The sequence below is a fragment of the Misgurnus anguillicaudatus genome, chromosome 6, assembly GCF_027580225.2.
Source record: "Misgurnus anguillicaudatus chromosome 6, ASM2758022v2, whole genome shotgun sequence".
In the NCBI taxonomy this organism is placed as follows: Eukaryota; Metazoa; Chordata; class Actinopteri; order Cypriniformes; family Cobitidae; genus Misgurnus; species Misgurnus anguillicaudatus.
In genome coordinates, this window is record NC_073342.2 from 7,675,719 (window position 1) to 7,689,513 (window position 13,795).

General features: G+C 35.2%; 2 protein-coding genes and 1 long non-coding RNA gene across 3 annotated transcripts in view; 1 reads left to right on the forward strand and 2 right to left on the reverse strand.

The window, feature by feature from the left end:
* LOC129434453 (immunoglobulin kappa light chain-like) overlaps positions 1-13,795 on the reverse strand; it is a 112,775-nt gene that overhangs the window by 63,693 nt on the left and 35,287 nt on the right. The gene's annotated exons all lie outside the window — the stretch shown is intronic.
* Positions 917-6,922, reverse strand: LOC141364400 (uncharacterized). Its single transcript, XM_073869088.1, has 4 exons — positions 6,433-6,922; positions 6,215-6,349; positions 2,253-2,415; positions 917-1,461 (listed from the first exon to the last, which is right to left on the reverse strand). Exons 1-4 carry the CDS (start codon positions 6,505-6,507, stop codon positions 917-919), a joined length of 918 nt encoding a protein of 305 aa, XP_073725189.1. The 5' UTR covers positions 6,508-6,922.
* On the forward strand, positions 9,743-11,069 carry LOC141364263 (uncharacterized). Its single transcript, XR_012369941.1, has 3 exons — positions 9,743-10,261; positions 10,765-10,829; positions 10,958-11,069. It is a non-coding gene; the product is annotated as an uncharacterized lncRNA (long non-coding RNA).

The window sequence follows — 13,795 nt, forward strand, 5'->3', positions numbered from 1 at the left end:
TATTGGCATTGAGTGCCCGGAGCAGAGCCAGTATGACAAAGTTTCTCCGAGCGGGAAACTCAGCGTATCACATATTGAGGTAATTCGTTTAACGTTAATTGTCAGCAGAGAAATGCAAAATACTCAAGCCTTAGTCATGAATACAAATGTAAACGCTATACCGCTAATGTAAAAGGTTACGTTATAGTAATTTCTAATCTGCGTGTCTGTTTATTAAAATGATATGACGTTAACTTAAGTATTTAAATGCTGAATGAGTTTCCCCATTACATTATGCTAGGTCATGCTAGCCTGTAAACCTGGCTATAGTCTAGGTAAAACGGTGCCAGTCACCTTATAAAAACTGAACAAGTCACCTTATAAAAATTATAGTGTAGAGCTGAACGCAGACGTGTAATTATTGTTAATTCCTCCTTACCTGACAAACGTGTCCTGTTCGCGCTGTTAAGCAGATAACCGTCCATCACAACTTCTGCGTTCGGTCTCTCCCAGAACTCTCTCGCGTTTTCACCTGTGCGCATGCGCAAACCGTGCTTAATCTAATAAAGTCGTTTGATCGAATGTAAAATATTAATTTCATTGTTATGTTATAATATTATATTGTATCAATCTAAGAAAATAGTTTGATCGAATGTATCATTTGAATTTCATTGTTGTTATAATTTTATATTGTATCAATCTTAGAAAATAGTTTGATTGAATGTATAATTTAAATTTCATTGTTGTGTTATAATTTCATATTGTATCAATCTAAGAAAATATTTTGATTGAATGTATAATTTGAATTTCATTGTTATGTTATAATTTTATATTGTATCAATCTAAGAAAATAGATTGAAAGACACATACAAATTACAAAATGTAATTTTACTTAACAATCTAATAATTTTAGGCTATTGGAATGAAAAAAATTATATCAAATGAAAAACAGCAATGTTTTACTTTTTACAGTGCAATCTGCTTCCAATATGACTTCCTCATTTATATGTGCACCTGTTTCTATGTTATTTTCTCTTCTCTCCATTTCTCTCCTTTCCTCCATCTCAAGTGCTCTAATCTTTCTTTTCACCCTTTTTTCCTGTTCAGCGTTTTTTCTCTCAATCCCTGGTTCTCTCTCCCCACTCTGTTGTTCTTCAATCTGCTCTTCCTCCTCCAATATTTCCACATCTACTTTGTTCTCAAACAGAATGTCCTCTTCATCCTCTACAGTCCCTTTCAAGTCCTGACTTTCTGCCTCATCGCCCGTGACCTCTTGGTTTTTTGGTTCTCCCTCTTGAGTATCTGATTCTCCCTTCCCACTTTCTATCTGTTGTTCTTCCATCTGCTCTTCATCCTCCAATATTTCCACTTCTATATTGTTCTTCAATATAATGTCCTCTTCATCCTCTATGGTCTTGTTCAAGTCCTGACCTTCTGCCTTATCACCTTCTGTGACCTCAAGCTCTTTTTCTGGACTAAAACCTTAAAAAAACATTTTTGAAAAAAGCAGCATTAAATTCATATTACAGGGTTAGTTCACCCCAAAATTATAGTTTTATCATAAATCCTTTACCCTGTCGTTCTAAACCACCAAGTCCTTCGATTGTCTTCAAAACACATTTTTAGATATTTTTGATGAAAACTGGGAGGCTTGTGTCTGTATCATATGCTGCAGTTTGATTTTCACAATCAAGCCAAGAAAAGAATCAAAGGCATCGATAGAAAGGTCCATCAGTAGTTCAATAATACTATTATGAAGCAATTAGAAAACACTTTTATGTGCAAAGAAAAGCATGCTGCTGATGTGACCTGTGTACGTTGGCAACTAAGTTAGCAGGTGACGTCGTGAACGCGCACTGAACAACCAAGCAGGAGAACAAATTGTCGAATTTGTTTTGTTTTCTTGCACAAACAAGAAAACTTCATAATATTATTATTGAACGACTGATGGAACAAGGACCTTTTTGGCAATGTCTTTCATTCTTTTCTGGGCTTGATTGTGAAAATGAATCTGCAGTCTATGGGACAGTCACAAGTTTTCATCAAAATATCTAAAAATGTGTTTGGAAGACAATCGAAGGACTTGGTTGTTTAGAACGACACATGGGTAAGTGATTTATGATAAAATTGTAAGTTTGGGGTAAACTAACCCTTTAAAATACATAAAAAAACAACAAAAAAGTGCAGTTTAACAGAAATAGATACAGAGCTTACTGTATACATTAAAATATTAGAAAAACTTTTAAGTGCCAGTGCTTGCCAATAGGTTTTACCCTGTAAAATATGCTCAAATAGTATGAGCATTTTTTCAATCACTCCATGGCCCTCAGGTGGGAACTCAAATGGGCATTGGACCTCTGCTGTCCATTTTTGGGCCTTGGATGATTTTCCCAGTAAAAGAACTGGAAGGTAACCAAGGGCTTTAAGCTTTTCCATCTAAAATATAAGAATGTCAAACAGTAAACATGTTATTAAATGGTTCATATTAATTGTGAAAGTAACCGCTAAAAAATCTGCTAAGCCCCATGTCACTTTACGCCAACATGCTTTTTCTTGGTTAAACACAAAAACAGAGACATTTATAAATGTCCAGACTTTTATTTTCCATACAACCTTCAACAATATTTACAAATAAAACCTGAATTCTTGTCAACCATACATCCATAAATACAAGCAGACTTATTTCAAAATAGATAAATCAAAACTGTATATTTTGTTTTGACTTAAAGCGCATGTGCAGTAGTTTCTACTTTCTATAGCAACTACAGCTCTCAATTGCAGCTGCAATGATATATGATTTTACCAACTGCTAGTGATCTCTGCCCATTTAAATCTGGCACATCAATGGCAATAATATGAATTGGTTTTATCTGTACATGTATGGAAAACATCTTTATAGGAACACGCCCATATTTTGGGATTTTAGCTTTTTCACCGTATTCCCCAGAGTTAGATAAGTGCATACATACCTTTTTCATCCCCGTGCGTCCTGTAACTCTGTCTGACGCATCCACCGCTAGTTTAGCTTAGCACAAAGACTGGAAGTAAATGGCTCCAGCTAGCATACTGCTCCCAATAAGTGACAAAATAACACGAACATTTTCCTATAAATATGTTGTGATTTGTATAGTCACACTGTGTCCAAATAACAAGGTCATATGAGACACGGCCATCTTTTAAAGGTGCAGTGTGTAATTTTTAGGAGAATCTCTTGAGAGAAATGCAAAATAATATACAAAACTATATTATCAGTGGTTTATAAAGACCTTTAATAATAAACTGTATTGTTTTTGTTACCTTAGAATAAGACGTTTTTACCTACATACACTGAGGGTCCCCTTACATGGAAGTCGCCATTTTATGCCACCATGTGTCTACAGAAGCTCTTAATGGGCAAACTTTTTTACTAAGTTGTTTTAAATGATGACATGTTTGTCCTTTGGCAGCTACCGTACAGTAGCTTCTCTATGCGTTTCAAAGCAAGGGGTGAGCTGTGAATTGAGCTCTTGGTTGCAATTTGCAACCTTACCGCTAGATGCCGCTAAAATTTACACACTGCACCTTTAACAGTATACATACAGGGAACTATATTCTCAGAAGGCGAAGGACTGCTACGAGGGCGGCAGCACCCGAGAAGCCCTCTGGTGAGGAGCAGAGAGTTCGGTCAAAGTTGTCTCTCCGCCCAAGTAGCAGTGCTTCATCTTCTGAGAATATAGTTCCCAGTATGTATACTGTTAAAAGATGGCTGTGTATCATATCACCTTGTTATTTGTACACAGTGTGACTATACAAATCACAACATATTTATAGGAAAATGTTTGCATTATTTTGTCACTTATTGGGGCCAGTATGCTAGCTGGAGCCATTTACTTCCAGTCTTTTTGCTAAGCTAAGCTAGCGGTGGCTGCGTCAGACAGAGTTACAGGACGCACGGAGAGGAAAAAGGTATGTATGGACTTATCTAACTCTGGGGAATACGGTGAATAAGCTAAAATCCAAAATATGGCGTGTGCCTTTAAATAATATAGCCACTTGTACGGTAGCTGCCAAAGGACAAAAAATCTGGGCTATTGAAATTGATTGGGTTTCTTTTAGATATTTAAGAAACAAATGTACTACACACATACGCAAAGTTAAGTCACAGTTTTATCTTGATGAGACAACAAAAAATTTAAAAAATCCAGCTAAATTTTGGAAAACTATAAATTCATTAAAAACGGTACAAAACTCTTCATTTTCAGCACTTCCTAAAATTGTAAATGTTAATAACGTACAGATCACAGATAAAACAGATATAGTTGATCTTTTTAATAATCACTTTGCCACTGCTGGTCTCCATTTTAAATCAGAGCCAGAATCTCTTTCATCTCCAGGGTTTTTTCACCCCAATTTTGGGGGTTCGAACCTTTTTACTTTTGAACCTATTTCAAGGGATAAGGTTTTATTTGCTTTACAAAATATAGATTGTAAAAAATCAGCTGGTCCTGATGGGATTGCCCCTTTCCTTTTGAAACTTGTAGCTCATATTATTGTTGATCCAATAACTTATATTTTTAATTTATCTTTAGAACAAAACAGTATACCTCGATCTTGGAAGACAGCGCAAGTAATCCCACTTTTTAAAAATGGGGATCCAACAAATATGGACAATTATCGTCCTATTTCAAAACTTTCCTTATTGGCAAAAATCTTTGAGTCATTGGTTAGTGATCAATTAAAGCATTTTTTAACAGTAAATAATATTCTCATTTCATCTCAGTCAGGTTTCAGGAAAGGGCATAGTACCATCACAGCAGCCATAAAGGTAGTTGATGATATTATTAGTGCTATTGATTGTAAAAAGTCTTGTGCAGCCTTATTCATTGATCTCTCAAAAGCTTTTGACACGGTTAATCATGCCATCTTGTTAAAATGTTTATCTAAAATTGGAATGTCTGATAATGTTGTTAAATGGTTTAATAATTATTTGAATAGTAGATATCAATATGTTAATTGTGAAGGTATTATGTCTGGGGAGGCAAAACTAAGTGTTGGAGTTCCGCAAGGTTCCATATTAGGACCTTTGTTGTTTACAATCTACATAAATGGTATTTGTACAAATATAAATGCAGCTGTACATCTCTATGCGGATGATACTATCATATACAGTTTTGCTAAAACTCCATATGAGGCATTAAAGAAACTGCAGGATTCCTTTATAACTCTACAAAATAATTTACTTAAATTAAAATTAGTACTTAATTCCAAAAAGACAAAATTTATGTTGTTTACTCACTCCAGCAATGTACAGGATTTGCCACATATTATTACGCAAGAGGGTCAGAAAATTGAAAGAGTGTCATGTTATAATTACTTGGGTTTTTTATTGGATGATAAGCTTACATTTAAACCCCATGTAGATAACTTGGTAAAAAGATTGAGAGTTAAATTAGGTTTTTATTATAGGAATAAGGCTTGTTTTAATTTGAAAGTAAGAAAGGAACTCGTTGCTTCTACCTTTTTATCTGTCATAGACTATGGGGATATTTTGTACATGCATGCAACAAAGTCTGTTTTATGTTCACTGGATTCTATTTATCATTCTGCGTTACGTTTTGTTACTAAAGCAGATTATTTTACACATCATTGTAAGCTGTATAGTTTATCAGGTTGGCCTCCGCTTTCAATTCGTAGACAGCATCATTGGTTTACTTTTATTTATAAGGGAATAATTGGACTGTTGCCTTCTTATTTATCAGTCTTTTCTTTAGTAGAAAACAACAGATATAACCTTAGATCAAAAAGCAGTATTCTTTTTAATATACCTGTTGTTAAAACTGAATTTGGCAAAATTGCTTTCCGTTATAATGCTCCCTCAACCTGGAATGCTTTGCAGAAACAGATGAAACTAGGCACTATTATATCACTTAAGGATTTTAAATCATATATTTGTGAAACCTTCAGCTATATTTGTGAATGTATATAGATTGTTGTTTTTGTCTGTTATTATGTCATGATTGTTATTATGTCATTTTAAATTTTCTGGTATTAACTCTTGTTTTGTTAGATGTTGTGTTATGTCCTACTGGGATGTTATTAGATTTTAAGTGCTGCCTTTCTTGGCCAGGGATCATTTGAAAAAGAGACTATAGTCTCAATATGATTTCTCCTGGTTAAATAAAGTTTACTTGTATAAATGATTTTGGTTAACAACAAAGTGTGAGGTACTAAAATTAGGGTGTTGAAATTTACTTACCATGACAGCTAAATTGTCAAGGACTTTGGACTGATTCCGAGACTTAATAGTTGTTTTTGCCCACTGACTGGCTTGGGCTCGAAACTTTGCCAACCGCATGGATTGTCTGTTTTTAAAATCAAGCAGTTTTCCACACTACAGAAAGAGAAACAGAAATACATTGTGTATCAAAAGAAGCAATACAATGTAAAGAAAATGTGTGAATTACACACATTCACCTTGACACAGCGCCGGTTTCTGCAATTCATTTTGTTCTGGCAGTGGGGACATTGCCGAATAGTTGAACCTGGCATTTTGACTACAAGAAAAAGAACACAAAATGACTAAACTTGATATCATAACAGAAAAACTTACAAGCCACTTAAAACTACTTTGTTATCATCAAGACGATTTAAAGGTTGGCCAGTATAAACACAGTTTTAGTACGTGATGATGATTGTGTCAATAAAAATCCAAACATCTGTGATCTACACGTAATGCCTTGCACGGACATAAGTGGGATTAATTAAAACGTAATCAAACATATGATGTATCAATAAAAAGTAATCCTTACGCACAGCTGACCTTTAAACAAATTTTTACCCAAACAGATTTTTTTAAAAATATATTTTTTTAAGACTAAATCGCCTGACAACTGTAAGCATACTTGCGCATGCTCACTTCAGCCAATAACGTGTGATGCAAACAACATTAACGCACAAGGGCGGACGTTATTAGTATTGCATTTACAATAATTTGTATGAACAAGAACTAATTTTGCGAAATACTTAACATTACTTTTGTATCCTATCCTGATAATATGATTAGATTGGCAGCTTCTTCATCCACGCACGTGCTCTCCAGGTTGTACTGAACTACCGTGGCGTGTACCGTCCAATAAGGGGGCGGGACAATGATAAGGACGCGAAAGATGTTTTAACATTTGATTGGTTTCCAAGCGGGAGTGGGCGGTTCCTGAAGCAGCGAAGTACTAAAATGATGTATTTATTATTATTATTTAATAAAGTTTATACTTTAAATATTCCAAAAGCAATCACAACAGTGAAGCAGCACGGAGATATTTAAATATTTTTATTAATATATTATATAGAACACAAGCCAAAAAGCAGTAAACAAATTAAACAAACCAGACAGCTTTCATATTTAACTACAAGCAGCACAGCTGTTTAAACTTTGAATTAATAAACCGCCTGGAAGCTTTTGTTTCCGCGTCTGAAACGGATTGTTTAGAATTAAACTGTAAAAACAATCGTCCGATACAGCTCAGTGTATAATGTTAGATGTTTCAAGATTCGTCACAGTATGTAATGTACAACAGCTAGTTGTAATAAAAGGGATCTAAACGTAGCATATTCTGTTTCGGCATAATCGTGAATCTTTGTAAGATTGAATGGGCGGGACAATGATGATGATGACGTTGTGAACAATTTACAGTTCTGCGTGCAATTTATACGCATTCTACATCAATGGAAGTTAACGGGAGGGGTTTTGCGTACAATATGCACGCAAAATGTGACTTTGGCGTGTAAATACTACGCCAAACGAAAATGCAAACTCGTTGTATAGATACGCAGAAGCAGGAGACTGGGTTGGCTACACCCTCAAGTCGGACTGGTCACCATCACTGATTTACTAATAGAAACAACACTCCAGAGAAATTTTAGGGTCTCCAATTATCCTATTGTATTCATTTTCTTTGGGTTAAGTTTAGTATGTCTAACGTTTAGGTTTTAATACAGAAAACACAGCAAATAATAAAAATAACTTTATTTACAAAGCATTTTCCCGTGCTGACAAGCATTTAATCAAAGACCAAAAGCATTCACACATACTATACGTAAATATATGTATTTATAGTATACATAACTTAAAAGTTAATCATCTTTGAACTGTCTAGTGTTAATACCCTACTATTATCTAGAGCAAAGTTATGCAGCAGTGTAATGAAAAACTTGTATTAATTATAACAACTATGCCATAAATAATACAACACAACTGTATATACTAACTAATTAACAAGTTTTTATTATTTACCCTGTATTAAACTATCATATATTTTTAAGGCATAAATAAATAAAGCAGTTTTACATCTCATTTTCAAAACAGGGAAAAGTAAACAACGCTTTAGTAAACAATTTTGCAGGTACATATATGAAACAGTTTAATGGCATTGTAAAACATTTCCTTTCATTGAAAAGGTAACAACAGTATTAACTCATGCATCAAATATGGGTAGGCTATTGATCAGTCATTTTTGGAAAGTATTTCATCTAATGACATACAGTTAGTTTACTCCAAAACAGGGGCGTTGCACAAGACCTCGGGCCCTATGCATAGGCTGTTCTGATGGGCCCCCATGCCCCACCCCATAACATATTTCAGACATTTCAAGGGCCCTCTCTTCCTTTGGGGCCCTGGTAATCAGTACTGGTTTTACCCCCAGTCCGACACCCCTGCTCCAAAAGTATCCACAATCACTTTGAAAAAAACTTGATACAGTATAAAACTATATAACAATAATAGTAACATATGTAACACAGGCAAAATAGATTTGCACATTTTTCTACAGTAAATGTCATTATGTTGACAAGATGATATGGGCACAGTTTGGTGAAGTAACCACTGCAAGAGGATTGTGGCATTTGCAAGTTGTAGCAACACAGTTGACTGTAGGAGTAGTCTGTGAAACATCGGAGGTGGAGGGGAAACCTAATAGCTAACCTGCTGCTTGTAAACGGAGATATGGATTATCATACAAACACTTATTTAACAGTAGTTTTCCATCAATCTATGAGGCTAATGTTGCTTACACACTGCAGGAAACGGTTGTCTAAAATAAAAGCACTGTATCAGACATCCATTACATTTCCAAATAGTTTTATGTTTTCCATGAAACACACCTGCAGTTCAGTGTGACACACAGTCTAAATGCATACACCAGTTCAGAGTTCCAAATCCAAAATGTCATCTGAACTCTCATAACCCAGCTCTTCATGGTCCTCCAGTATCTCCTCGGGCTCATCCTCCAGCAGAGAAACAGCATTTGGTCCTAAAGCATGCCCAGCAAGCAATAGCCGTCATTTCAACGTCTCGTTTCAGTATAGACCCGATATAGCCGGGCTGTGCCTAGCCCATATCTAGCCCAAATAAACTTTAATTTGGTTACATGTGGTTTTTGACAAAATAATTTGTGAGATGTATGCTATTTCATCATGTAAGCAAAGTTAACAGCGATTACAAGGTATTTCGTTTCATTTCTATAAAGTGTTTTATGCATCGTCTGTACGTAGTCACAATTTAGCTCATAAATAGACCGACTACGAATAAACCAGGTTTAGCCCAGAAATAACCATGAATTTAATTACATGTTGTTTTTCCAAAATGATTTGTGAGATGTATGATATTTAATCATGTAAACAAAGTTCAAGCGATTAAGGTATTTTGTTTCATTTCTTTAAGGTGTTATATGCACCGTCTGTACTTAGCCACTATTTTGCTTACAAATAGACCGCCTACGAAGAACCCACGTTTAGCCCAGAAATAACCATTAATTTAATTACATGTGGTTTTTGCCAAATAACTTGTGAGATGTATGGTATTTCATTGTGTAAGCAAAGTTAACAGCGATTACAAGGTTTGTTTAATTTCTTTAAAGTGTTTTATGCACCGTCGTACATAGCCACTATTTAGCTCATAAATAGACCGACTACGAACAAACCATGTTTAGCCCAGAATAACCTTGAATTTAATAAAATGTTCTTTTTGCCAAAATAACTTGCAAGATGTATGATATTTCATCAGGCATGCAAAGACACCAGTGAATTCAAGATGTTTGGTTTTATTTATCTTATCTGAATATCTGCTGTCACGCATAACATTCATTATTGATATACAAAATCCAGTTACAACTCCGAACCGCTAGATGGCAGCTGCAGTACACAAACACGAGGCCAAATCTCGCGAGAAAGATTTCCGGTGTTTGAAAATCAACAACACCGACCAGCGAGCAGCCAAGGGGAAAGCAATCTTCCACACTCGTTTGGTCTTGTAAGTGTTTTTTATTATTTTATTTTACATGTGTTTAAAATGTATTTACTTTATTTGTTGTTGGAATCGCGACATTCTTGCGGGTAACTTTACGTTAAAGTAAGTAACCCATGTTTTATAAAACCTAAACAGTACAACCTGCAATGTAATAAAATAGTGGAGGTAAATGAGTCTATGTAACGTTACACTGAAGATTTACATAAGTGATTTGTAGGCTGCTTTTTAGTAACAGCAGTAACTTAGCTAAGTTATCACTGTGTTTCTTACAGTAATGTAGGCAGTTATGCTTTACAATTATGCATACAGAGATAGATTGTGGGGGAAAGCTATTTTTCCATATGGATTTAACTCACAGGCCTTCAGTTTGTTGGAAAAAAGATTTTTGTTGTGTTAGTGAGGGAAAACTTGCAGGTCAGTGGGCATTAGCCTTAAAGGTTGGTAAACACTTGTACACTGAAGCATACAATACTGTACAATTACTGACATATGCATGTGCTATTCAGGTGTCAAAGCTGTGCGAAACTGGAGGGAGAAACTTGAGAGACCGTGCCGGAAGAATGCTGGACAGGTAAATTCTATAAACATGCAATATTAATAAGACATTGTGGTGTCAACGCAGTCTTTCATGTGGTCACAAAAAAATCAAAAATATATGTAAGTCTGCAAATGTTAACGACATTATCTTTTGTATTTTAGAGTTCCATAAAATTCATTAATTTCAAAGTTCAACATGAATGGTGGTGGTCCACTGCAGAAGCAAGCATTTGAAAAAACATCAGTTCTTAGTTATTAAAGGTAAGTGTGTTTGTATGTAGTTTTAGGCTGAATGGTGTTTCACAAAATCATACATTTAATATGACATTAGGCTATGTGAGGTGTAATTGACGACAGTCCGGTACTGCCTTAATATTTTCTAAATATTAAAAGCCCCAGATTAAATTACTCTTTGCCGATACAACAGTTAACTCACCCATACAATATTGTTTAGATGTTTTATGTCCATAAGATTGTATTGTGAATATTTTATGCTTGGCATCTTAAAGGAATAGTCTACCCTTTTGCCATATTAAACTATGTTATTACCTCAACCTAGACGAATTAATACATACCTATCTTTTTTCAATGCGTGCACTGCACAGTGTGTTGTTAATGTGTTCGCATTTAGCCTAGCCCCATTCATTCCTATGGTACCCAACAAAGTTTTATTTTGTGGGACCATACTTACTGGTATAACTCCTCATGTAACATTCTTTAAAATAGGGAAAACACGGAAGTGTTTGGTGGCTTCCCTGTTTGGTACCATACGAATGAATGGGTCCAGGCCAAATGCCAACACATCCACGACGCGCTATACAGCGCACGCACCGAAAAAAGATAGATATGTATTAATTTGTCTAAGTTGAGGTAATAACATAGTTTAATATGGCAAAAGGGTAGACTATTCCTTTAAAGGGCAGGGTATTTGATTTTGAAAAATACTAACTTTAGCCTACACGCACCAACCAGAAGCACACTCCTATCTCATTATCCAGTAAGACTGACAAAGTGAATAACATTACCAAAATAACCAACATAAACAACTGTTTTTAATCCGAATTAAATGCAGCACGTTTAGAAATTTGAAAAGATAAATATCATTGCACTAATTCGTAAAGGAACACAAACTACATAAGCAACACGTTTCATTAGAATACAATCTGAATCCATCAAAATAGAATCACACTGCATACCTACCTTTCCAAAAGAAACACTGCAACGACCCTTTCAGACCTGTAGCTGTTTCCATCTTGCGGAAAAGCAGTGAAGTTACCAATGTTAATTTGGGTTTTTGCTCTTTGCTCATCCAGATGTTTTTTTTTTGTTGTTGTTTCAAAATGTTTTTCGTTTTGTAGCTCCTGTGTCAATTCAGCAGGAAAGTTTATTTGATTCTCCCTATTTTTACAGAGCGCGAACAGGGTGCGAAGCGGCACGCAAAACACGTTCACAGAAGAGGGGCAAAAATTTAATGCGTCCAATTAGGCATGGGCCGGAATGAGATTCTGGCTGATAACCATAAGCAAAAATACCACGGTGTTACGGTATTGCCATTGTGACACTAAAATGTGTTATTTTCAAATATCTGTGTATTAAAACATCGACTTTTCAACTGGACACAATACATTTTATTTTTAAACAACAAACAACATTTATGCCAGTTTAAAATAAAGCCTTTAAATGATAATATTCTTTCAGTTGTAAATGTAAACATGAATTCAATTACATGATATAATTCACTTTGTGTAAACACAGTTCATACATTGAAAACGGTATGTGGTTTTTAAAACCTTGACTCTGAAAATCTCAGTATACCTTTAAACCTGTAACTGGCCCATGTCCAAATATTGCATTCGGTCGGGGTTCAATGATTTGTTGAACGTTTTTTGGTCCTACGCCTTTTACAGATGACACAAATATATAAAAATACACATTCAGACAACTTAACATAGTGATTGCTATCAAGACTTGAGGAGACTTTCAACCAGCATAACTAAAATGTTTCTGGATCAAAATAGAAATTGGTACAATTAATAAGTTGAAGTGAACTGAAGATAGTTTGTTAATGTTTAGATGTTATTTCATTTTTAAAATTGTATTTTGTTATTTATGCTTTTATTTTGTTACTGTTTTTATTCTTTTTGTTAAAAGTAGTTTTTCTTCATTTTGTCTTATCTGAATTTCTATTGTATTAACAATATTTCTTGTAATAAATTGCATGATTACATGTTTATGAGAACCATTTTTAATGGATTAAAAAGAATTCTTTAGCCATTCTTTTGTTGTTTATTAGACACACACGTGTAGTCATTTAATAGCCGTCTATTTAACGGCTAGTCTATTCTTGGGCTATGATAGACGTCTACTAGATTTTCACTGACAGCCCAAAATTAGCCTTTTATTAGCCTAGACCCACATTCACCGTCTATTAGACGTATATATGTAGACGTTTAGTAGCCGTCTATTTGATGACTAGTCTATTCTTGGGCTATGATAGACGTCTACTAGATTTTCACTGACAGCCCAAAATTAGCCTTGTTTTAGCCTAGACGTCAGGGGGGTGTTTAGACGGCTACTAGACGTCTATTAGCCGCAAAATTGCTTGCTGGGTGTTCCCTATCAAAAGCTTTACTCGATGCTGCGCTGCTAAGCGCTATGGGGAAACGTCTTTATCGTTGACCAGCTGAATATAGTGTGCAAACACGTCAATGAAATTGACCCGGAGGTATATAGCCTCGGTTGATGACGACATCACAGCGCACCCAATGCGAGGCTATAAAATAGATGAGCAACAGCTGTGTCATCAGGTCTTTTTATTTTCAGACCAACTCTGAATGAGTGTGTGCTACACTGAAATGCAAATCTCTCTCTTACCTTTTGAACTTCACTTGAGATCTTTGTTAGGAGTTAGATTCCAACAAGATAGAGTGCAGACGTTCTCTCTTTCCGATTTTAAAGGAGTTTAAGTTAAAGGAAAATATGAGTAAGAAGAGTCACGAG

Excerpts from the sequence above, each read along its gene's own strand:
- LOC141364400 (XM_073869088.1), bottom strand. The coding sequence starts at position 6,507 with ATGCCAGGTTCAACTATTCGGCAATGTCCCCACTGCCAGAACAAAATG. Across the intron at positions 6,350-6,432 it reads GAAACCGGCGCTGTGTCAAG|TGTGGAAAACTGCTTGATTT; the intron begins GTGAATGTGTGT and ends CTCTTTCTGTAG. Across the intron at positions 2,416-6,214 it reads TTGACAATTTAGCTGTCATG|ATGGAAAAGCTTAAAGCCCT; the intron begins GTAAGTAAATTT and ends CTTATATTTTAG.